Consider the following 25,856-nt stretch of genomic DNA (forward strand, 5'->3'; position numbering starts at 1 on the left):
GCTTTTTGTTGTTGTTAATTCAAAGGACAAAAGCCTACAGATAAGGTAATTATTATTAGTGATATTGGAGAATGGTGGTGGGAATAGGAAAGACAAAGTGGAATTGCTGTAGAAATTGTCTCATAGCAGATCTGTGTGGTCCCTACATTAGGTTCCCTTGTCCTATTTCCACCACTGCTAGTGAGTAATTACTGAGTATAATTCCTTGTTATTGTCTGCCGGTTAAAATTTAGAGAGTTAGCTTAATGTCTGTAAAATACTTTCAGTTATCCTGATGAGAGGCACCTGATACTACAAATTATAATAATGTTCACTTAAGCATTTCTTGGGATGTTTGGTGATAAAGCACAAAAAAAACAATGACAGTCAGTGCTGTTAGTTAACTTGGAGGAAGTGGGGCTTCAGGGGCAGCATTTACATGTCTCGTTTCTCTTTTTGGTCCTGTGCTTTTTATTGAGGTGAAATGTGCTGAGGACCACTTCTGCTCTTAGATGCCATTGCCAGAGAGAACGATCTCTGGTCAGAGCCACTTGAGAGATTGGGAGCCGGGTTCTCATAAAGAGCACATGTGGTCATGAGAAAAACAAATCTTGTATTTCAGCACAAAAAAAAAGAAGTTTGACTTCTGTAACTCAGAATGAAGCAAAGGTCTTGCTTTCGTATCACTTGCTTTATGCTTCCTAAGCTGTGGTCTAATTAATTTGTAGACATCCAACCCTATCGATGTCGCTGCTCGGCCTGGGACAGTCCCACACACTTTACTCCAAAAGGACCCGAGGGTACGTGCACAGTCAGGCTTGGTCTCAGGTAACATCAGGGCGCGAGTGTCCGCACAGACAGCTACCCCGGTACTCGCACCCTCGCCAGCTCCACTGAGCCGCTGCTCTTGGCAGCTGTGCCTTTTAGTTTGTGGGAGAAAATGCCAGTTTCTCCGCAAACAGAAATCTCTGCTGTACTACCCACCTAACGACACAAGGGGACTGACTTGCCAATGGGAGAAAAGAGGAAGGGCTTATGGTCTGAGCCCAGAATTTGGACACCGAGCTTGTATACTCTCCACTTGACCAATCTACTCTGTCTACATCTCCTTAAATGTCGCTCACACAAAAGAAATAACTGTAGAATGTTTTGAATGGAAAAGCACTGGGTGCTTTTCTTTCTGGAAGACAGGATTCATCCCTCTGCCTGAGGTCAGGAAATTACTGCACACACAGCTCTTCTGGCCCTCTATTTTTTATGTGGTAGGGATCCTTTCATCCTCCAGAGCTAAATAAAATATCCATTATGCTTTGGTTGTGTTATTTATTCATACTTTATACCACTACCTACTTCTAAAAAAGAATTTGAAGTTACATGATAGATATAATTTTGTCTCATTGATTGTTATTTTATATCCATCTTTACAGTAAATGTGAAAAAAAATGATTATCTTTTACAATATTGTCTATTTCCCTGGGTAAGGGGAGTCAGAAATTGATGGCCAGAGTTAGGTAGAAGTTTAGAATGACTCAACTATGTAAGTATCTTTACAATGTTTAGTGAACTTCTTGAAAATGTCTAATCTGAACAAGTGATGTATAGTCTTCAAAATAAAGGTATTGGTAAAGAGAGCCTAGTTGTACTTGTGCCTGGAAAGGACCACTCTCTCCAGACAGCCACTAGTATCCGGCCTTTATAGGCTGCAGTGGAAAGGCCTCTCAACATAGTGACATGCTGATGTGTAATGTGAGCAGATCACGTTGCCAGAGGGCACACTGCTATCGAGTAAACTTGTACAGGGGCTTGTCAGTTTAGATGTTCCAAGGCTTGTGAAGTGGGGGAGGGGACACGTGGCACTTTCGATAGTGTGAAAATGGGTTAATTATTCTCTAAAAGAGCTTCATTTAAAAGTAAAATTCTAACATTTTAATTTCCCCTCCTAATGAAGCACTACAAATTTGTTAATTAGAGCAATTGTTTGAGTGACAGGCATGTAACCAAGTTGTCATTTTCTCTTCACAGTTGACAGATCCTTTCAGACCTATGTTAAGGGTAAGAAAGCTTCTTCTAGAACTGTTTTGCAACCTCTGTTTGACTCCCTGTGGGTTAAAAATACAAGTTCATTACAAGGAAATAAGCCAAAGAAATGCAGGAATAAAATGTTGGAATGACAGTGATTGGGTTTTAGAGGTAGTATGATTGAAAATGGCCTAAATTGTTTTGCTTTGAGTGTTGGAGGAAGCCAGACCATTGGCTTTTTTTACTTGTGTATCAGATGAAATTCAACTGAGTCAGATTCTCTTGTTGGTAATAGGTTTAAGTAGTAGGAACTTAAGGCAAAAAACTTAAGCTATAGTCTGAAATTAGTCTCTCTTGCACTGAAGAAATTCATGTCTGGGTCTGTTCATTTTGTCTGGTGGCTCGCGTATCCTGGTGGCACTAAGGGATGTTTGTTGACTTGCCATAGCCATTCGACCTGTTTCTCTGGTACATGAAAGGGCTTTGTGAACGTCTTGACTACAGCACATTGTTCTTGAGTCTGGAGAGTGGCCAGCAGATGACTCTGAATGACACCGACTTGCCTGGTGGCGGGGGGAACAGAGATATTGGATGATTGGGTGGAAGATGGATGGACAGTGGATTTCCTCCTATACTTAAACCCATTTCTGGTGCATATAACCAGATCATTTGATTTCTCCAAAGGGGAAAAGGAAGATCGTGTCATCACTTAGGTGAGGCAGCATATTCTTTGTGATTTCAAACGACCCATAATTTCATTAGAAGAGATCTGACCCCAGACTTGGATTTAAGTATGTATTTCCAAAACAACTCCTTGATATAGAAACCAGAAGCTTCTGTCCTTTGCCAATGTGGAATGTGTTTTCTTCTCATTCACCAAGTAGTTACTGAGCACATGCTAAGCCTGTGGGTAGATTACTTAGCAGGAATGAAGTAGAAAGAGGTAGTTCCTGCCCTCTAGTTGGTAGAAAAGAATACACTCGCGGTTACTCCACTGCTTATAAAAGGAGGGCAGGAAATAATTTGAGACATGGATTGATATATACTCCCCAGAGGGTGCAGGATGGATGTGATGTCTGCAGAGACCTAGAGAGCAGGAAGGAATGAGTTGTTTCTTTTCTAACTTAGAAATGAACAATGCCCACCAACACGAATGGGTAGGCGAAGCAGTTGTGATAATTGGGCTTAAGTAAAAATGTGGTCAATTTCTTTGGACCACTTTAGGGGTTAAATTTTTTAAAACCAACAGTCTTGGGGGAGGTTACCACAGGTTCTGTACCCTCATTCTGATTGATTCACAAACATTCACAGTTAGCTCTCCTGAACAGCTGATTTGCATTACAGCATGGCAGCATTTGTTATGTAGGACTTCCTACTCTACCAGGTCTGCCAGCTGGCACCAGAAAAGAGAGAGAGGGGAGACACAAAGTGGGATTCAGGTGTTTTCCATCTTGTACTTGGTAACCAGGGAGCTCCTCATCAAGTGGGGCTTTCTGAGCAGTCGCCGACATCTCAGGCACACGTGGGAACAGAGGGGCCAACATGACTCCCTCATGACTGGGCTTGGGGAGCTGCTGATGGGAGCTGCTGGGGACAAAGCATTCTTGTTGCTTGATGAAAAAAGCCTCTGCAGCCAAAATCTGCTGAAAGCTTGGGGGAAATTGAAGGTGGTTTTCCCTGAAATATCTTCCTTCTGACCACGTTGCTCTTTCTTGTTCCAGAAACCAGGGAAGTGGTGTGCTATGCATGTTCACATCGCCTGGCAGATTTACCACCACCAACAGAAAGTCAAGGTCAGTCCAGCCTGCCTGGTGCAGGGAGGAGTCGGGCAGTGTGTGATTGTGTGATCTGTTCAGGAGAACCTGCTTAAGGAGGCAGTTAAAACATTCTGAAGAGCCAGGGGCAGGAAGGATCCAGTCCCTCTTGAAAAAGCTGTTCAGAAATCTTACTATTTAATTAGGGAAACCACCAGCAAAATTATAAAACAAAGCAAACTGATAACTCCCAGGTGGTTTTTTCCTTTTTTATGATTTTGTCATCTTGATTCAAAGGGCTATAGACTAAATCCTAAACTGAAGGTTTTGGAATTGTAGTTAATAGTGACCAAGAACTAGAATACAGAAATTATTTAGTATTTGGGAAGATCTATAAATGAATGTTGGCTTTAAAAACAAATAACAATTGATGCATTCTTTTTATTTTATGGCTTTGGAAAAAAGACTGGTTTATGCCCTATATGAAGATGACGCTACTGAATTTCTTTTAGCCGTGCATATTATTAAAAATTACTCTTCTAGAAGTAATATTTGGTTTCCAGTAAGCTTTCTCATGAAAGTTCCTCCTGATGACCAGTGCCAGGGGTTAGAATATAGTCAGTACTTGCTAGAATCACCTTACCTGTCCATAGATGATTTTCCTTTTTTTGTCTGCAATTTCATCATACAGATGAATACATTCTGTGCTTTACTAGAGCCTTTAGGACCCTGCAGGGAAGAGATAGGAACTTCTGCAAGTGACCTGACCGGGCATCAGTGCTTGGCTTAGGGGACAAAGTAACTGACGAGTCCAGATTTTATAGTCTGTGCAACTACAGTTGAAAAATAGGAGAAATCAATCAAGTAATTCCAATAAGCTTCACTATATCCATTTCTTCATGAACAAGCCTTTAGTCCTGATAGCATTTGGGAGCCATCATGACAGGCCAGTAAGCAAGGAGGGAGAGCCAGTCATCACAGAAGAGAAATATTTTTAAAAGGGTTGAACAGTTTTTAAGAAACAAAAGCAAAAACAAAATACCTAGTTAAAAGTTAAAAAGCAAACCTCAGTGGATGAGGTCACTAAAGTGTGTTGCTTTGGTTGCCAAATACCTGCTCTTCCTGATAACACCCCATGGGTGAGTTTGGCTCACTTTGACTTTATTGTTAGGCAAGGTTTAATTAGAAATCTTGTGGTTTAGCTTAGTTAGAAAATGCATGTGCTTTGAAGAGCTAACTAGATTGTGATGATTAGTTCAGTTCACTCTTTGTTCTGGATGATGTGCTCAGCGGAGCAGTAGGTAAAACGCGTCTCCCTTGTAACTCCTTTGGTTAGAAGCAATGAAGGATGTTGCATGTGCCACTTTAGCAACTTCTTTTCCATCAAGTGTCCCCAGGGTCTTAAACTTTCATTATCCCCATTCAATGAGAAAGACTTCTTGAACATGAGATCTTCCCTTTTCAGCAAACTGTAATCCCCAAGCTCCATTTTGCTTCATGGACCTAAGTTGTGGTTAATGGAACCGTGCTGTGTTCCATGCAGTATTAGCACTGAATAATTTGGCAAACAAATTGAAGGAGGAACTCTAAAGATTTTTATAGATTTGGTGTGAACTAGAAGCTTGATTTGGGGGGCTGACTGTTACTTTATAGTGGTGCTTCCATTATGATATTCCTTGTAGATGTGAGCAGAAAGTACGCCGTTCTCTTTCTCTTAGCGTTCATTCCCTCATTCTTTTAGTGACTCACCAGGTATTTCTTGAGAGAGCCTACCGCCTGCAGGTTAGGTGCTATGCCAGGCTCAGAGGGACTCATCTTTCCTGTCGTCTAGTTGCTTAGAGTTCAGTGGTGGGGATCGGTGTGTGTAAAAGGTGAGGGAGGTGCTATGTGCTTCCGAAGGGTGTCGCTTCCAGCCTGAGGTGCTCAGGTGGGTATCACTTTAAATGGGGCTGGTGAAGGAGTGGAATTTGACCCTCACACCATGCTGTGTCATTGTAGCTGCCTCCTCAGTGGTGCACAGCTGGGCAAGGATCCCCTGGGATGTGAGGGACTTTGAGGTGGGCAAAAAAGCGGCCGGGTGTACTGGGCGCATCACATGAGCTGGAGACGGGGTGAGGAGAGGCTGAGGGCAGCTCAGGGCTGGGGCCCCGGGATCCCGAAATGGGGCCACACTGGTCTGGGGAGCTGTGAGGCTGATTCAGAGAGAAGCCTGTCAAAAATCGAGGAGGTGAGGCAGCTTCGAAACCATGTGGTTGAGCAGGGAGCTGGCCTCAAGAATGATGCCTTGGGGAGGGTCGAGAGGAAGTTTATGACCAATTTCCACAGCCATAGAGGAAGGTGAGCTGAAAGATCAGCTTGAGGGTGGATAAATCGGAAATAAATGAAGAAATGAATATAAAATAAATGAGTGATTTCGGTTGATGGCAATAATTTCACAACAAGAGAGGTTCTTAACGATTTACTGGTCTGCACGGACCCCTCCTCCGCCTCAGGTAATTCGGGGTAGAAGGAAAAGAAAAGGCTCCTATTAGTTAAATTAATATCCCCACTTTGTTTTTGTTTGGGTTTTTAGAAATTATGTAACAGTGATCATTTGAAAATTAGCTTGTGGGCATGCAAATATTTCTTCATAACTTTCAGTTACTAATGGACTGTGATCTATTAGAGTATGGCAAAGGGTCATTAAACAATTAATTTACACAGGAGATTATTCACGCAGAATTCCTAATAAAATGGGGTTTAAAATACGACTATTTCAAAACCTGCTAAACTAGGTCTTTGCAGCAAAATAATAAACTACTCCAGGAGTGGTAGCAGTTTGAATAAATAGGATATGGTTTTATTCCTCAAACCATACAAGCTCAAAGACCAGCAGCAGCTCTGCCGCCTGGCACTGCTCCTCCAAAGCCACCGGGCTCTGCGGCATTTGAGGGTCCAGTGGCATGTGGCTCACTGCGCTCTCACAGCCATGTGAGCATGAACCTGCCTGGGGCTCAGAGCCTGAGGGCACCACTGCACAGGCAACTCTGGCATTCTCAGCCCCTATATTAATGCCTTTCTTCCCTGCTGTTCATCTTGGGATTTCATCTTTTATTGTTCCCCTTGCTGCTTTAGAAACAGATGCAGTCAGACCCACATAAGCTGGACTTTGGATTGAAACCCGAGTTCCTGAGCCGCCCTCCAGGCCCCAGTCTCTTCGGAGCCATCCACCACCCCCATGACCTGGCCCGGCCTTCAACTTTGTTCTCTGCCGCTGGTGAGTTCAGAGTGGGAGGGCAGAGCCGAGCCCAGCCATTCTCAGGTAGCTAAACACGTTGTGTTTGGGCTCTGTGCCGTCACTCAGTCACTACACGAAAATATACAATACATGCCAACTTGCAAGGCAACATCCCAGCACATCTAGGGAGAGGAGCCCTTCTTTGTTGATATGCCCTTTCTCATTAAAGATGGAAATAAAAATCATCTTTCCCTTACAGGGTTCATACTGCTTCAGCTCATGATTTGCTTCTATATTAAACCAGTGTAACTCACAGCATATCAAACACTACTGAAAAAGACCAGAAATCTTGCAAGGACAGATCATAAGGAAACAGTGCCAGGAATTATAAGGGGAGGGTCTGAAGATACAGAAATATAATTAAGATAGTTGCTGGTATGGTCTGTGATAGGGAGGGTAGACCGCTTGGTTGCTCATTTTCATGCTACAGAACTTATCGCTTGGTTGGTGATAGCGATAAAGGAAGATTAGGGGACAGGGTGTAAAACAGCCAAGTGACCTCCTCATTAGATCTGTAACTCGTTTTACCTCTGAGAAGACCCATGCCGAAGTATCTCTTGGGCACTTGGGAGGTGGGGAGCGAGCAGAACTGCCCATTCCTGCTCCAAGTCATGCAGAGAAGAGGCTCTCAGGTACACCTGCTGGATGAGCACAGCCTTCTTGGTACCAAGGGTTCCTTATCGTCCAGTCTTTTCAAAAGTGTCTTTAGTGCACAGTCCTTAGTACAGGGCTCTGCCCAGTAAATACTTAAACAAATGGCATCATCGGGCCCACTCTAATAATGAGCTCCATAACTTCATACCTACTATGCTCAGTGGAATTTATACTTTTGCATGTAAATAGTCAGGGGCTCCCTGTTTCTGATCCTCAGGGAGCACATTTCACATGCATTCTGTCTGTTGCCTTTTCAGGCTTTTGTCCAAGACTCATTTTTCGTGGACCTATGGCTCTTCTATTCAGGAGGAGTGAAACACCCACACTGCAAGAAATCGTCTTTACAATGGGCCTTGTTGCCAAAGCAGGTGCATCGCCCTTGAGGGTAGATGTGATTTACTAAGGTCTCAGGCAGTTCTGTCTAGGGACATATTTGAAGGCTCTGTTTCCATGGCACCTAGGCTCTGAGACAGGGCTATGTTAAGGGCAATTTTTGGAGAGAAATAGATTTCTCCCTGGCTTCCATTTGAGCCAAGCAGATGAATTGGCTTTTTTTGCTTCAATAATTCTGGAAGTGCAAGGCACCCCTGGGAGCCCAGGGCTAAGTAAAGCTCTGGTCTTCATTGAAGCATTAATTAGCTTGTACTACACAGACAGTATGTGGCCAAAATTTTATTTAGCTGGCAACACTTCTAATGCCTCATGAATATCTTGGAGTACATTAGCTTTGTGGAGATGGGGTATCCTTTTCACATTTCCCAGGTGGAGAATAAGCCACCACCTAGGGGCTGGATAGGTAACCCCTCAGGTGCCTTCAAATTCTGAGTTGCCCTGTACCTGGCGTTTCTCCTGTACCTTGTGGCTTCCTCTACAGACCCAGCCCACAAGACCCTTGCAGTCCAAAGCACACAATCCAAAACATCAGCTGAGTTATTAGAGTGTAGAGACTGACAGCCTTCCTACATTTAATCTGTTTTCCTGAGAGAATTCATATTTGTTGCTAGGAACTTAGGCAAAATGCAGGGATGGGATCAGTCGTTAGTAAATTTGTGTTAATCCAGGCCCTGTTTATACTTCTGTTCTAGAAGGTAATCTTTCTTAGTGTAAGCAATACTGGATTTTGTATAAAAGGATTATTTGGTGAAACTTTTAACTGGTATGAATAACTTGCGCATACTTGTTAAATTCAACTGCTTCCATCTCACTGTTGGGTACCGATGCCTGAAATAAACGAATCGCTTCTTCAGATGACCTTGGCAGAGCTCTTGTCCAGGGCCAAGTCTGCCTGCCCAAGAGCTGCTTCCTCACTCCCAGCTGTGTGTTGACAAGCCAGCATGCTGCCTGAGCTTCTGGAAGTACCATCCTTCCCTGATTCACACGTGCATGCTCTTTCCCTCTTTCTCTCCCAGCTTCCTTCAAGAAGAGGATTTGAGGCATCTTAAAGAACTACATGTTAGGCATATAAAGCAGAGGAGAAAATGAGCATACAGGGAAAGCCAAAGGCAGGACGACCACTAAGTTAGACACGAGTTCCCTGACAGGCATAGCAGAGACTTGATAGAGGCAGTTATGAAATTCTCAGTGTTCAAAGACCTGAATAAACTAGCTTTTCCTGGCACTGAAAGTTGAGAGACATCAGAGGACTTCATCTCCCATAACCTAATATAACTCACCACAGTGAGTTTCCCGGGGTCGGGCCTTATGCCACCTCTCAGTGTGGCTGTGTGAGAACTAGCACACTCTGCAGTGAGCGGGCTTCTGCAGGGCCCAGGGCAGTGCAGCCTCCGGACAGCCACTCCTGAGTAAGGACGAGTGACGTGCACAGCTCTGGACACTGTTTCTCATAGTGAAAGCTTGTGCCCCAAGATGCTCTGGGAAGAAAGTATTCACTCTTAGAGAATGAGTGAGTCTAGGAGCATATTAATGGCTTCAAGAAGCCCTTCAGTAAAGAATCTTGCTCAACATTATTTAACCCAGTATTTCTCCAAATTTGCTTGGCTATAGACACCCCCACCCCTGGCCATCAGCATTTTCTAATGCTGTGTGTCTGTCATCAGCTTAAAAAAGGACTCTCTCTCTCTTTAGTGGAGGCCAGTCAAGCTGAGAAAGAGGAAAGGGGGAGATTTATTTTCTGCTTCTTAACAAGAACGTTTTCTTTTGCCTGGTGTGTGGTCTGCAGGGGCCTGGGTGGACTTTAGCCATGTCTTTACATCAACATATTTTCTTGTGGGGCCCTTAGGCAAGCAGGAGCCAGTTGCATGTCAGAAGCTGGCATTTTGTAAAGTCTGCTTTTGTTATGTTTGACTTAATAGGTGCTGCACACCCAGCTGGGACCCCCTTCGGGCCTCCTCCCCACCACAGCAACTTCCTGAACCCTGCTGCTCACCTAGGTGAGTCGCCCATCCACGGTGGGGTCAATGTGTGTGTCTCAGAACCTTGAGGTTGCTGACCTCGCTCCTGCTGGCTTGCTGGCAGTGGGCGACAGTCCTGGCCACCTCACTTACACTTAGAGATGACATTGTTCCCTTAGAAGTTCAACACGTGCCGTCCGTCTTCAGGACCTCAGCACCTCTAGACCACACTCTGATGTAGCAGAACTGTGCTCAGCAGTGGCTCTGTGTCACGTGCACTGGGTGGAAGCCTTTCTGTGGCACCTCGGGGAATCCCAGTTCATACACTCTGGTCCTGCCCACTGAAGGAAACCCCACAGCTAAAGTCACCCCGACAAGGTGGAAAGAAAGACAAGACAATGTTATGAAAGGATGTTACCCTTTTTCTGTACTGTATATTTCACTGCCCTAGTAGTCTCCTCTGGTGGAGGTGCACGCTCTTGTGGCCTTTATTTGCCTGACACTCTGCACATGCACAGCAGCCGCAGGCAACAGTGTGCATGGTAGCAGGGGTGCCTTTAGCGTTTCACCCCCAAGAGACTGATTTCAGGATGTCATCTGACCTCTGTTCCATTAGAACGTGCAGCACACGTTCCTGGAAGAGCGGGAGACTGGGCAGGAAAGCAGCTTAGAGCATCGTGGCTCCAGTAGTGCTCCCACCGGGCAAAGGAGCTGTGATGCTAGTGGCACAGTTCTGGAAAAGTAGCCTCATGAAGATTTTGCTAACCGAGTGCCTAAATCCAAGTGCAGTAAAAACCATCCACACAACCCAGCAGAAGAAGTGGGGCAGACAAGGTCTGGGATAGAGAGGGCGAGGACCCCACATCACTTTCCCTTGCTCCCAGAAAGCTTTACATTCTCACCCAACAGAGCCCATGACCATTTCTTCTTCCTGATCTTGTCCACAGAGCCTTTTAATCGGCCATCCACGTTCACAGGCCTAGCAGCAGTCGGTGGCAATGCCTTCGGGGGACTTGGGAATCCTTCAGTTAGTGAGTACCTCTAACTCTTAAATCTGCCTTGGACTGTTTATCTCCTCTGACCTGTGTATGTCTCAAGACCTTTCTAGATGCGAGGGAACTGTGCTCTTGGGAAACAAATGTAGGTTATAACATTGCAAAAGCTGGTCTCAGTGAAGTTAGTACAAGTGTTCAAAACCACCATTTGAAGGACAGTCCACTGACAATACATGTTACTGAGGGTCAGAAATGGCAACGTCATTGATCACTGTAAAAGCTTACTCAGGTTCACCATTTGATCTACATTTCTTCTCCACTCTCCAAGACTTTGGCTGCCGCTCTCATAAGAAGTGAAAATAGTTGTTAAATCTCACCTCGCCTCTGGCATTAGTGGGATTGGAGAAAAGCACAGTGAAGACTCTCAGGAAAGCATACCATGTTCAGGATAGTCAGGAGTTGGCCATGTTCCACTCTCCATACTCTAGGAGGGCATGTAGTTTCCTACTATTAAAAAGTCCATCTAGAATAGGAACAGAACCGCAGCCCTGCTCGTGTTCTGACCGTGATTTAGTCACTCAGCACTTGGTTTGCTTTCTTTCATGCCACATACCATATTTTCCAGGTACAGGAGACCTAACTGTAACTCTGAGCTTATCATCACAATTTTATCTTTATTTAAAATATAGTATGGAGACCTCATGTGTCTGTTGGGTCAAGGCCCTGCCTGGTCTCTGATGATGCTTGTCTTAGTTTGCTGACATTGTGGGAAGAGTAGCTGTCACATTAGCAGGGCAGTGGTGGGGAGAGGAAACCGTGAACTCTACTATGAGTTGAGGGGACCCATCTAAGCCACACCATCATAACACACCCTTCTGCATTCCTGGGACTTCTGCGTACCCCGGGTGTGTTTGATCACACAGTCTTGACACCTTTTTGGTCCCTTTCCTTTTTAATTTCCCCTCTGCCCCCACCTTTGCTTTTGTCTTTAAAAAAAAGATAAAATAAAAAATAAAAGCTGTGAGCTACCTCTCCAGTGTAGGACCAGAGTTCCTCTAATGAATTTGTTAATCTCCTTTCCTTTTCCAGCTCCCAATAATATGTATTCATTTTAACTCTGAATGCTGTTAAAAGTTTTTTGGTAAGTACCTTCATTACGGCAGATTATATAATTTCTCTTAAACCTTTTTGTTCTCCACTTCACCATTTCAGCACCCAACTCAATGTTCGGCCACAAGGATGGCCCCAGTGTGCAGAACTTTAGCAACCCTCACGAGCCCTGGAACCGGCTGCACCGAACGCCTCCGTCGTTCCCGACCCCTCCGCCCTGGCTGAAGCCAGGGGAGCTGGAGCGCAGCGCGTCCGCTGCAGCTCATGACAGAGATAGAGATGTAGATAAACGAGACTCATCTGTTAGTAAAGATGACAAAGAAAGGTACGGAAAGAAACCGCTCTCGAGTCCCAGTGGGGGAGCCCACTCTGCCAGGGACCAGTGTAACCGGCCACCCTCCTTCCCCACCCAGCCTCGTGCTCAGTTGCCCGTAGCTCACCCGGCTCCCTCCCGTGGCAGCCCCAGCGCTGGCAGCCCACATCCTGAGCAACCCCTGGGCCCGCAGTATATCGTGACCTAGTCTGTAGTCCAGTGAAAGATGCTGTCTTAGAGCAGTGACACATTTAGAACATCCGGAGTCCCTGTGAGCACTAGCGTATCCACATAGAAATCTCTCTCTAGAAGCTAGAGGGCCGGAGCTTTGGACCAGACACACACAGCATGAATCAGCACCATGTTTGCTTTCAAGTGCGTGTAGCCCATAAACTCATCCACGGGTTTTGCTCTTTCTCTCTTTCTTTTTGTTTTCTTTTAGAAAGCCATGTTTGCATTGCCTCATCATATTTTTCTCAAATTTTGTTCAGACTCAAAGGCTGGGGCTCACAGATGAGTAATGAAATTTTACTCACCTAGATTTAGAGAAATGTCAACAAGAAGCTTTGGATTTGGTTTTGCCAGCGGATGATTAATTTTAATAACCGCTGTCGTCCCTGTACATGGTAACCCATGCCTAACAAAAATTTACCCTAAAGAGCCTTAAAATGTCTTACAGTATTTTTTCTGAAGAATGTCATAAGCAGTCTTGACAACGTGTTTCTTTTTTCCTTTCTTTGGGCTCTTTTCATTTTGAATGAGCTGATGAGTAAGGGATGCACAAGATGGGCTTGACAGAAAATACCCTGTAACAGTTTCCTTTTAGTGCTTCAGACTCAAATCTGATCCAGATCTTTACTTCTTTGCTGTGTATAGTGTGTGTGTGTACAGGCGTGTGTGTGCACAGGTGCGTGTGTGCACGTGCACTAGCGATTTAGGAGAACTCAGCTCTGCAAGTCTCTCGGTGTGCCAGGCTGGTAGGTTCTCTGCATAGGCCATCATGCTGACTGATTTCTTTGTTACAAAATGACAAATTTCCTTCCAGGCAGTGTGATAAAGATCTCTGAACCGGGGGACGGCCATCCACAGCATTCAGCTCTGCGCTGTAAACCGCCTCCCTCTCACACAGCCCGTCACTGAGTGGGACGCAGGGCGGCCAGCAAACCTCCTCCGCTATTCTTGGTGGATTTAAGTCGCTGGTCTTCTGTTCTCCCCATCACAGTCCCTGTTCTTCTTGGCCTTCGTGAGTGGACAGGAAACTGCATTTACGGGGACCCTCCCTCATGCTCTCGCTGTGGCCACAGTGGTCTTCTGACCCTTGTCATTGAGCCAATGGGATGGCCTATTCCTCTCCTTACCTTCACCGTCTGTGTCCCGTGGCTGTCCCTGACACTTGCCTGACTCTTAAACCTTCAGATTTTACACTATTGTCACTCTGCCACTTTGTGTTTTCTGCCCAGGACTCCCAAGCCCCCATCCGAGACAGGTCTCTCCAGTTCTTATTTCACGTCTTCACTTGCTGTTCCTGGTTCCCCCGTGAGGTTTGTGTCCGTGAACCTGCTTTTCCTACCACCCCTCCTCCGTCTTCTCAGCAGATTTTGGCTTTCTTGTCCTTCCTAACGCAGAAGTACTTTTGCAACCCCAAAGTCCTGAAATTGTAGTTTCCTTCCAAACCTCCCTTACCTGCTATGTCTTGCAGAGTCTCAGGAGCAAGCGGCTCCCACGCTGTTTCTCTTCAACTCTTCCTCCCCCTTCCACAAGGTTGGAAGGAAAGTCATATTGCGTTTGGGCTCTTAGATGGTCTGTCTTAACACTAGATGCTGCTGAGACTAGACAGAGGGGCTGTATTGCCGCGTCGCTCGCCTGGGGACTGTGTGGGTCCACATTGGCTTTCTACAAGCCCTTCCTCTGTGCTCTCGCCTGAGGCACAAGGCTCTTCAATCCAGATGGTATTACTTTTCCCCTCAGACTCTCCCATTTACCCTCATCCCTAGTACTTCACCCCATTCAGCCTCCTCTGGAATCGAGCTGAGTGAGATCAGGGTGGCTGTCTTCACCCAGCCCGCGGTGGGCCGCTGCCTCCGTGACGCGGGAACCAGCCCCAGCCTGTCCTGCTCACACCACCATTTCATCAGCAGCCCCTTGCCAGGCCGACAAGCCCATTTCATCTGCACCCTTGTTTCCCCCTTCCTCCTCAGGGAGAGCGTCGAGAAGAGACACTCCAGCCATCCTTCACCAGCACCTGTCCTCCCAGTGAACGCCCTGGGACACAACCGCAGCTCCACGGAACAGATCAGGGGTCATTTGAACACTGAGGCTCGCGACAAAGACAAATCCAAAGAGAGGGACAGGGACCACTCGGAATCCCGCAAGGACCTGGCCACCGATGAGCACAAGGCGAAGGAGGGCCACCCGCCCGAGAAGGAGGGGCACAGCCACGAGGGGCGGGCCGTGGGCGAAGAGGCCAAGCAGCTGGCCCGGGTGCCGTCGCCCTACGTGCGGACCCCCGTGGTGGAGAGCACCAGGCCCAACAGCACCTCGAGCCGGGAGGCCGAGCCACGCAAGGGCGAGCCGGCCTACGAGAACCCCAAGAAGAGCTCTGAGGTCAAGGTGAAGGAGGAGCGGAAAGAAGACCACGACCTGCCTCCGGAGGCCCCCCAGAGCCACCGGTCCTCAGAGCCGCCACCTCCAAACTCCTCGTCTAGCGTGCACCCGGGGCCCCTGGCGTCAATGCCCATGACGGTGGGGGTGACGGGCATTCACCCCATGAACAGCATCAGCAGCCTGGACAGGACTCGCATGATGACCCCCTTCATGGGCATCAGCCCCATCCCGGGTGGAGAGCGCTTCCCTTACCCTTCTTTCCACTGGGACCCCATCCGGGACCCCTTGAGGGACCCTTACCGAGAACTTGACATGCACCGGAGAGACCCTCTGGGCAGGGACTTTCTGCTCAGGAATGATCCTCTCCACCGCCTCTCGACCCCCCGGCTGTACGAAGCTGACCGCTCCTTCCGGGACAGGGAGCCTCACGACTATAACCACCACCACCACCACCACCACCACCCCCTGTCTGTGGACCCCCGGCGGGAGCACGAGCGCGGGGGCCACCTGGACGAGCGGGAGCGCCTGCACATGCTCAGAGAAGACTACGAGCACCCGCGGCTCCACCCCGTGCACCCCGCCTCCCTGGACGGCCACCTGCCGCACCCCAGCCTCATCACCCCGGGGCTGCCCAGCATGCACTACCCCCGGATCAGCCCCACCGCGGGCCACCAGAACGGACTCCTCAACAAGACCCCTCCGAGCGCGGCGCTGAGCGCGCCTCCCCCGCTCATCTCCACGCTGGGGGGCCGCCCGGTCTCTCCCCGAAGGACGACCCCTCTGTCCGCAGAGATCAGGGAGAGGCCGCCTTCCCACACTCTGAAGGACATCGAAGCTCGATAAGGAGAGAGGCGGCGGCGGCAGAGGAGGCAGAAGTCCTGCGCACAGGCTGCGGCAGATTCTGCAGGGGGAGAACCCGTGCACCCAGCACAGACTGGGGCAGCACGTCCCGTTTCTTCCCCTTGTAAAAATGTACAGCTCAGTGCCGATTTTGAAATGATTTTGTATATTATATGTTGAGATTTTTCAGATCTTTTAGCTAAGTCATATCTTCTCACTTCTCCTACTCTTTGTTTCTAGTATAAAACTTTTTGATTTGAACCAAAACAGTAAAGATGACAACACACACCAACTTGATGATCGTGGGGGCAGGGGTGGGGGGGGCCCACACCATCCATCATGCAGAGCTCTTTCAGATGAGAAGGGAAGCCCGTGTACATAGTTATGTAAAAAAGATCGCTTCATGAGCTGATGGTTCATATATGCAAAAAGGTAAGATGAAAGCTTTACTTTGTACAGATGTAAATAGATAAAGATTAAGTAACATAATACATTAATACTTCTTAAATGTGCTATTTGCAGACTTAATATCAATGAACACAGTCTGCTAAGGCTGTGTTCCCATATATTGTTATAGACAGCTAAACCCTTCAACTATGCAATGAATGTTAGGGCTTTTCACAAAAGCCCACCTAACTCAAAGGAGCCTTTTCAAATCCATTTACAACATACTTAAGGTCATATTTTCCCTGAACAAGCACTTACGTGATATGACTCTGTTTTCCTTGCTTGTTTTTTTCAAATGGAGGAACATCCTATTTTGCAAATTGGACCACAGGCTGAAACTTTGCATCTGAAGTTGTTGCTTGTGGGCTTTGGGGGAAAGTGCAGCCCCGGAAAGGTAACTGTGGATGCGAGCAGCCAGTGCCAGGGAGGACAGGATGTGTCAGATGCCAAGATCAGGGGACAGGTGGTGATGTGTGCCAGATAAAAACGGGTTGCCAGAATCTCGTCACCGTCAGTCACGTGGTTACACACACACCTCATGGGGGACCCATGCTTTTTTTAGTGTGTCCTATTTCATATCTGTACACACTTCCTCATTTTGTAATGAGATTTAATTACATCCAAACAGATCCTGAAAGAAAGCTTCAAGTTTTCTCAGATGATGGATATGTTTTCCCTGTATTCAATAACTGATGAGTTCAAGGTGCACATTTCCCAATGTGACTCATTGTATTCCAGTCGGTAATAAAGTCCGGGAGTAGCTGTAACAGGTCAACCTTATGGAGCCATCAAGAGTTGCAGAGGGTGACAGGTGGCAGAGAAGTCGTGTGTGTGTGTTTTTGAGTTTGCATCAATCTTAATGTCTCTTCATAATACTTTTATAATACATTAAGCCTCTTGTCTACATATTTGGAGAGAATATGACTTTACTAGCAGAGAAATACAATATATCTTGTCTACTGGACTGTAAAATATATGTATGAATAAAATTAGTTCCATTTGGTCTAGTATATTAAAGTGCTATCTGACGTTGTTATCCTGTTTTTGCAAAAAAAAAAAGTTAACTACAGACCATTGTTTCTAATAAGCAGAGAGATCTATTTTAGTAGTAAACTGAAGGTTTAGTTGTGAGCTTCAGATTTTGTGAACTCCAGATGTTGTGCAGTGTTTTTTTTTGTTTGTTTGTTTTTTAAGACAACAACTAAAAAATCCAAGGAATATGTACACTGGAACTGTAGTGGTAGCTCTCAGTATTGTAAAGAGATCGTTCTATACAGACCTTTTTGCTGTTTATTCTGTATGTAATAAAGTCCTTTCTAGATCCTATGTGAAAAGAAAAGAAAAGTGAAGCGACTGAATCTTCAGCATGTTCTCATCGGCGGAGCCTTCTTGTGTAATGTAAACTGTGCCATGTTATTAAAAAATGTGAACCAAGCCTCCAGCTGCTTGTTTGTGTGACATGAGATGGCCATCATTACCTTAGGGAGGAAGCCATACTTGTGCAAGACCGGGCTCCTGAAAAGAATCACCTTGAACCCAGCCCTGTAAGAACGGAAGGCTTACCTGCAGTGGCTGGCCACCCTGCCTAACTCAGTTAGGGACCCACCGATTAGCTTCTGTAAACATTTGCACCCCATGCAGTCAGTTGTGGATTTTTTTTTTTTTTTTTTTGTATGTTCTGAGAAGTTATGTGAAGGTACTTTGGGATTTTGTAGCTAAACATGTGACCCAAGTTAGCAAGTGATGTTTGTGTCTCGGGCCTGCTTCAAAACAAACCCAAAGCATTTGCTTTGTCAGCATTGATGAGAAAGCTGGTGTAGGGCCTGTGACAGCTTCTGATTGCTTGTTTCTTTGCATTTCAACCTGTGGACTCAGTTGTTTGTTACTTAAGACCTTCCAGATACTTTTTCCAGTTTCAAATCTTTCTGTGTCTTGCTGAATTACATGGCATATCCCTCATCAGTTTGCAGACTTCCTCCAAATCTGTTTTGTTTTTTCAGGATGTAAAAAGAATTGTTAAATTTTCTTCTATCAGCCTGGTGAAATTGCTATTTGCTGAGACTGGATTGGTGTTTGTATCTTATTGGAAAACAATAGCAGCCCAGGGGAGCAGGGCCCTGTTGGCTGCTGAATGGAAATTAGGAATGGAAGTGGACAGATACTGGGGGCTCCGTGTCTGTGGTGGGAGTGTAGGGTGAACCTCTATGTCCAGGGGCACTTGAGACGTCCAGAGGCACTGAAAAGACTCTGCTGGTAGGGGAACGGGCTTGCAGGCTTGAAGAGCCCATCATGCAGGGCCGAGCAGCAACTGCTGCTCACTTCCCTCCGTACTTGTTCACGTGTTTATACCCGACTCCCAGACTGGTGAAAATAACGAAGAAAAACTAGTGGACTGGAAAACATGATAAACACTGTTTTTCCAAATCAGGCAGTTCTCAGGACCTCACAGACAATGTCATTGACATCCTGATTTGCTGTCCCAGGCAGACCTCACTGCCTGCTGTTGTACACCTATTCTGACGTCACCATCTGCAATGTCAGAACATAGAGGAGGAGTCAAACTCTCAAGTCAGTCATGGTGTTCAATCCCCGTGGCTTTATTCATCTCAACCTCTGCATATTTTCCCTCTAATTACTTGCAGCTCCTCGACATTGATGGGTACCAGCACCAACTTGATTTCCTGCTAACCTATAGGTGCTCTAATTATCTCCACAATCTTTGACTGACAATGATCTTGTTACCTTCTAATGGTACATGACAAGTAAAATAGCAAATATAATGATGCAATAATTACCACTTTGTATGGGGATTTGCAGCAGCATTTGCTGTTTATCCTTTTTCTGCCTCAATCAAGGTGGATGAGAGGAAATAAGATGCAGTGTTGATGTTATATACATATGTAGCATAAAAAGAAGTTGACCGAATTTTGCAGAGCTATTAGCCACGCGCTTGGGCGACGCTCACAGCCTTCTCTGGTGAGTTCATATCCAACTGGAAAATGAATTAGGCCTCAGCAGCACTAAATCAGTGAAAGGAAAGAGGACAATAGGAGTGATGTGGGCTTTTGCATACTTTATCTTTTTAACTCTGCCATCTTTTTCTCTGTGCATATCTGAGAATTTCTAAAACATGGAAAGTTTGCTGTCAGTAGGATAGGGTTCTTTATCAGATAGAACACTGTGTGATCAAAGACTGTCAGTTCCACAGTGTGACGTTTCTGGTCTTCCTTTGCCACTCACAGGTACAAAGCCAAGGTATATCTCATGTCTGAAATGCTAGAAGCTTCTGAGGGGCTCCGTGGGAAGGAGCCCTGGGACCAGCAGTCCCAGGGTCTTGTCCACCCCCTGCGCCTTCATCCTCAGTGTACCTGAGCAAACAAAAGATCCTCTCTGGAACTCAGTTTCTTAATGTGTAAATAGAGGCAATCTGAACATAATGAAGCCCACAGACGAGAAGGCTGTACGCCCAGTGTGCATTGGCGTGGCCCAGCTGGGGTTTTGTTATATGCAGTCCCAGGCCTTACAGAAACTGTAGGCTGGGTAGAGAATGGCCCATGCAAAGGGAAAATAACTTTTTTTTTTTTTAAACTCAGTCCCAATTACAGTGTTGCAAAGACTTGCTGAAGATTTCAAAGGGAGTGGGTTGATGATCTCACGGTTTCTACCTCACAGGTGTGGAGAGAGAGAGGAGTGAATGCAGTGATTGGTTAGGGCACCCAGGGTATTGTCACAAGCAGGGGCTCGACCTGCTATTCTGCCAGGATGTTTACTGACTCCCTGGTGCACACCAGGTGAACTTTAGCCTCTGAGTCAGGACCTGGAGACCTCAGTGTGTCCTGGAAGAACACTGGACCAGAAGCTTTCAAAGCCTGTGTTCATATCCTGGGCAGGGATTGGGCAAATAGGCCTCAGTTTCCTCATCTGTAACTTGAACTTGTTGACTGATATTTAAAGGCCTTTTCATGCTCTGGATTTTGTATCTCTGTTGGGCCTCGGCCTCAGATTCTTTTTTAAACCTTATTTACCTTCTCACCCCATTCCCTCTGCTTCCTTACAACCTCATCAGTGTCTGCAGGAGCTCATCCCTCTTCCCAAAGTTCCAGGTGTCGGAATCCCAGCCACCCTACAAGGTCATCTCCATGAGTCCCTCCCTCTTTGGGACCCTTCTAGGGCTTGGCTTTCTCTCTTCTACATCCACTCAGCCCTTCCTGGTCCAGGCTGACAGGGCCACATCCTCTCTTCACTGGGATCAGCAGCTCCTCAGGGCAGGGCCTGTGCTAGATGCTCCAGCAGAGTAGAGGCCACCCCAGGCTGGTTCAGTGAACTAAAAGCTGCACAGAGCCCAGGCTTTCGGGCCTTTTTGACTGCGTACATTATGAGCCATACACACACATGCACCTGAAACAAGTTTTATGAAACAACACCCTTGTATATGATGAGCTCTGATTTTTTAAATTTTATTATCATCCAATCAATTTCTTCACTGCTGGTGGCAACCACTACTTCATCTCATGACCTCTGTGAATCATGGGTCTCAATACATAGTTTGAAAAGTTATATCATAGAGGAAATATCCAGGTTTTAAGGAGGAGGAAGTGCAGCTGGGCTGAGGATCGAGGCTGTTTTCTGCTCTGGACTCAGCTCCTGCACTATCCTTGCCAGCTATCCTGGCAGCCTCTGACCTGTCTCTTCCCTACACTGACCTTCGTGCTGCTGCCAGTTCTGATCTTGTCTCTTCCAGGTTCCCCAAGCCAAGTGAAGCCCAGACTTCTCACCTGGCCTCTGTGTCCCAGCTCCTCAGTGCCTAGCCTCGATACCTGTCACCTTTATCTCCCACCTGCCATTCTCAGTACATACTGGGCACCCATCCACCTCTTCTCTGTCTGGCAAACTACTCAAAAGCTTTCTCCTCCATGAAGCCTCCCCTGCCCCTTGTCCTCCATCATAGGAAACTGCGTAGAACAGTGGTTCCCAGAGTGTGGCCCTTGGACCAGCAGCATTACCATGACACTTGTTAGAAATACAAATTCTTAGCACCCCTCCCACCTCCTGAATTCAAAACTCAGGGTAGGGCCCAGCCATCTCTTTTAACAAGACCTCCAGTTGATTATGAGGAGCAATCCAGCTGGAGAACCGCTGGCTCAAACCATGAAGAAGGTCAAGGGAAAGTCTGGCCAAAAGCTGCAAAAAGAATCATCAGGTAACAGAAAATGATCCTGGAAGAGAAGCTGTGTTCTCTGACTTTCCAGCCGGGTCTTTGATCCTGCTGGATTGTAAAGCAGTTATAACCTTGTTTGAGCCAGAATGACATTTTCTTCCAGGTTTATCTTGATTCCTTTCTAGTGTATCATTGCTAATTCGGCATCACTAGCAGCATGAGATGACGGAGAAGTTTGCTTCTCCCTCAATAACAATAACGAACGTAGCCAATGTTAATTGAGTGTTGTTTGCATGGCAGCCACTGTTCTAAGTGCTTTTAACTGCATTATCTCCCCCAGTGGTCTCAATGACATTACAAGGTAGGTACAGGTGTAATCCCTATTGGACAAGTGAAAAAAGTGAGGCTCAAAGAGAAGAAATGTGCCCATGTTCCGGTGCATAAGCTAGATACAAACCCAGGCAGTACCCCCTGGAGCCTGCACTGTGACCGTGGCCCTGTGCTAGTGCAGAGAACAGGGTTGCTGAGCTAAGTAACCACATAAACAGTAATGGTGGGGACATCAATTACCCACTTGGCACACACCTGTAATTAGCACCATGTGTATTCCAGAGGTTGCCTAGGATGAATGAATGAATGGATGAACAAATGAATGAAACAAAGAGGGCTGTGCTGGCCTGATAATGAGATTATGCCATGAACCAAGGATTACAATGAACTCGAGTGTGTACATCTAAGGCTTAATTTTATAAAGAATAGTGGCTTACAAGGTCCAAAGCAGCCTGCAAACACGTTTCATTTGCCCCAGAGTGTTTTTAGAATACAGAAATTTCATTTCAGCAAACTAGAAGTGCCCCCACTGAGCCCCGATCCCTGAGGGGCCTCCCTCCACGCAGTTTCCTTACCTGCTGGGTGGTATCTATGCGCAGGTGAGTGTCAGACGGGGGAGCCGTGCACGTGCTTAACACGGAAGTTCCTGAACACAAAGTGTTCTCCTATCCAGTTATTAAGTAGAACTAGAGAACTTCCAGACATAGAGTGACAGTCCATGGAAGCGATAAACTATCTATCCAGATGGCTCTTCACTTGCTGGGTGTGTAATAATGTGGCTGACAATGCCATGAGCTATAGTTCACACTCCCCTGACAGCAGCAGCAGGTCACCAGGATACCAGTGATTGTGGCATAAACAGACACTCATCTGTGACAGTGAGGGTGTCTTGTTGGCCAGGCTCGTGCCAAAGGACAAGGCCCCTCCCACCTCATATCCAGGGAAGTCAAGCAAGTGACACGCTCACCCGACAGCCACAGACAGGGATAAGTGCTTCACTCGGGCTTTCCAAAACTCCCTTCAGTTCTGGGGAGCCTGTGAGAGCCAGCCTGTACCCCAGCACCCCCAAGAGCCTCCTGTGTGCTCCTGTCACACTGCAGCCCTGCTGAGGCTGGGTGGCCCAGACTCCTGATCCCCCCAGACTGTGCAGGGTTAAGAGGGGGATACAGACGCATGATGGAGGTATGCTCGGTCAGCCACTTCTTCTCCGTGGACCTCAGTTTCCTCATCTGGAAAATGGGAAGATGGCAGAAGATTGGACTTTCCCAGCTAATTGCTAATTTCTCCTTCAGTTCAACCACATTATGTTTCAGAGACTGGGTAGGATTTTATTTGTTAATATTTGAGGGAGAAAAGAAATGCCAAGATGAAAACAGAAAAGGGTAAGTTTGAGAGCTGGAGAGAAGAGAAGGAATCGGGAGGGAGCCCTGACAGCCAAATTTGGGATGGACTCTGGGGCCAGGTAGTGAGAGTCTTGCCTGCTGAGACTTTACGCTTTGTCCCATGAGCAGCTGGGAGCTCCCGAAGCTTCTGTAAGCAAGGTTTCAGGGAGATGAACCTGGCACAAGGCCGATGCTGTCGCCTCCTGTCCTCCTGGGGTGGTGTGGTGATGCCCATGCAGCGCGCCACATGCCTGGCACTGGACCCGAGCAGTGCCCAGACCCTGCTCCGTCCTGCTGTCTAGAGGGCACAGGAGGTTTCCATCTGGGCTCCGCGATACTGCTGTGCGTGATGAGCCCCCTCTTTGGGATGCCACCAAGGGGCGCTCACCCGCTACCCCCTCTCCCGTGCCCAGACTCTGCATCCCCAGCACCCCGTCTTCCTTGGAACCTCAGGACAGCTCCTCGTGCCTTGTCCCACCCTCCTGAGATCCGCAGCCCTCCCCTCATCACTCTTCTCCGTACCTGCTGTCCCCCGAGGACACGGGCTCCCGGGCAGCTCTCTCAGTCGGAGACACCTCACCCCCATCCTTCCCGCCCCTCCGGTGCCCCCAGCTCCAGTCACACTGGGGACATCTCCTGCTGTGTCCTCGAAGATTCCCCCAGCTCACTACGTTCTCTCCAGCCACACTTGGGTTGTGGTTCTCGGCACTTTGCACATCCTGCCTGGTCACTCCCTGGCTTCTCGGTCACCACCTCCCCCTTCCCTCCCATTCCCAGCCCCTGTCTGGCCTGACTCTGACGCCCCCACCTCAACCCTGTGACACCACCTGCTCCCGCGTCTCCCTCTGTGCTCACCTCCCTCATCCCCAGAGGACTGCTGTGACCCTCCCTTGCACAGGCCTTCGTCCCTGCCCCTCTCTTGCTGGGTTGAACCACACACTACACTGTCGGGACCCCCATCTCGGTGAAGTACGGTTCTGCCCACCTTGGGCCTGGGCTGGAGAAAAACATGAATTTATGCTGTGATCATTAACTTCAAGTGGGCCTGTAATGCTTCGTGGAAACCATGATTTTGCATACTCTCCGAGGTGGCTATCTTGCCCAGAGGTTAGCTGGTCAAAGACTGATTCCCTTCAGGCTGGCCCTCCAGAAAGAGAGTTGGCCTCCTGTGAAGCTTCCTGGAAACCAGCTCTGGCCCAGTGCTTAAAGCCGTCAATTCTGGAAGACTGGAAGGCATGGACCCCAGCCCCCACCTATCCTGGGGAAGGATTAAGGCCCCTCTTCCCAAATCATGAGCATTCAGCTGTCAGGAAAGGGCTGGCGTCAAGGTCTCCAGGCATCATATTGCTCTTATATCCTGGCCCCAGTTGACACCATGGGAGGGGCCAGTGCTTTCCTAATACCCGGTTTAAAACCCCACTGCCCAAGGGTCAGGGTGTCTCTCCTGGAAACTGTACTATTGTTAGACTTGGGCAAGAGGGGCCTCTTACCTGGACACACACACATTTACTAAAAAATACATGGCCACCTCTGACACTTGGGGCTCAATGTGAAAATCAGTGTGTCACAGTGTAGCAGCTACCACTCCCCTAAACATTTTCTCTTATGACTGGCACCACCCAGTCCCAGGGACCCACTGCTCCACATCTCTTGCCTTATGTTCTCAAGACAAAATGCCGCTGCTACTAGAATACAAAATCAACGTACAAAAATCAGCAGCTTTTCTATGCACTAACAACAAATGATCTGAAAAAAGAAATCAAGAACACAATCCCATTTATGACAGCATCAAAAAGTATACTTAGGAATAAAGTTAGCCAAAAAGGTGAAAGACCTGTACGATGAAAACTATAAAACAGTGATGAAAGAAATTGAAGACAAATAAATGGAAAGATATATCATATCTTAATCATATTCGTGGATTAGAAGAATTAATATTCTTAAAATGTCTATACTACCCAAAGCACTCTGGAGATTCAGTGCAATCCCTATGAAAATCTTGATGACATTTTTCACAGAAATAGAAAAAACAATCCTAAAATTCAAAAGACCCTGAATTGCCAAAACAATCCTGAATAAAAAGAATAAAGCTAGAGGCATCACACCGCTTGATTTCAAAATATACTACAAGGCTATAGTAATCAAAACAGTATGGTACTGGCATAAAAACAGATATACAGACCAATGGAACAGAATAGAAAGTCCAGAAATAAATCCATGCATTTATAGTCAGTTGATCTTTGACAAAGATGACAAGAGCTCACATGGAAAAGGACAGTCTCTTCAATAAATGGTGTTGGAAAAGCTGGATATCCACATGCAGAAGAATGAAACTGAATCCCACTCCATCTCATACCATATACAAAAATCAACTCAAAATAGATTAAAGACTTAAATGTAAGACCTGAAACTACAAAACTACTAAAAGAAAATATAGGGGAAAAGCTCCTTGATGTTGGTCCAGGCAATGATTCTTTTGGATATGATCTCAAAAGCACAGGAAATAGAAGTGAAAAACAGACACATGGGGTTGCAATAAACTAGAAAGTTTCTGCAGAGCAATGGAAATAATAAGGGTAAACAGACAACCTATGAAATCAGAGGAAATATTTGCAAACCATACATACAATAAGGGGTTAATAT

The 25,856-nt window shown here is 46.7% G+C and overlaps 1 protein-coding gene across 2 annotated transcripts in view; it reads left to right on the forward strand.

Annotated features, from left to right (window-relative positions):
* AUTS2 (activator of transcription and developmental regulator AUTS2) overlaps positions 1-15,899 on the forward strand; it is a 1,156,454-nt gene extending 1,140,555 nt beyond the window's left edge. Inside the window, exons 12-19 of one of the 2 annotated variants that reach the window (XM_063091349.1) lie at positions 708-779; positions 2,002-2,031; positions 3,720-3,791; positions 6,867-7,008; positions 9,996-10,073; positions 10,982-11,065; positions 12,242-12,464; positions 14,651-15,899. In XM_063091349.1, coding sequence (XP_062947419.1) covers positions 708-779; positions 2,002-2,031; positions 3,720-3,791; positions 6,867-7,008; positions 9,996-10,073; positions 10,982-11,065; positions 12,242-12,464; positions 14,651-15,899 — 1,950 coding nt within the window. The remainder of the gene's footprint in view (positions 1-707; positions 780-2,001; positions 2,032-3,719; positions 3,792-6,866; positions 7,009-9,995; positions 10,074-10,981; positions 11,066-12,241; positions 12,465-14,650) is intronic. The other variant, XM_063091350.1, reaches the window with a different exon arrangement.
* The last annotated feature ends 9,957 nt before the right edge of the window (positions 15,900-25,856 follow it).

Source organism: Cynocephalus volans, chromosome 3 (assembly GCF_027409185.1).
Source record: "Cynocephalus volans isolate mCynVol1 chromosome 3, mCynVol1.pri, whole genome shotgun sequence".
In the NCBI taxonomy this organism is placed as follows: Eukaryota; Metazoa; Chordata; class Mammalia; order Dermoptera; family Cynocephalidae; genus Cynocephalus; species Cynocephalus volans.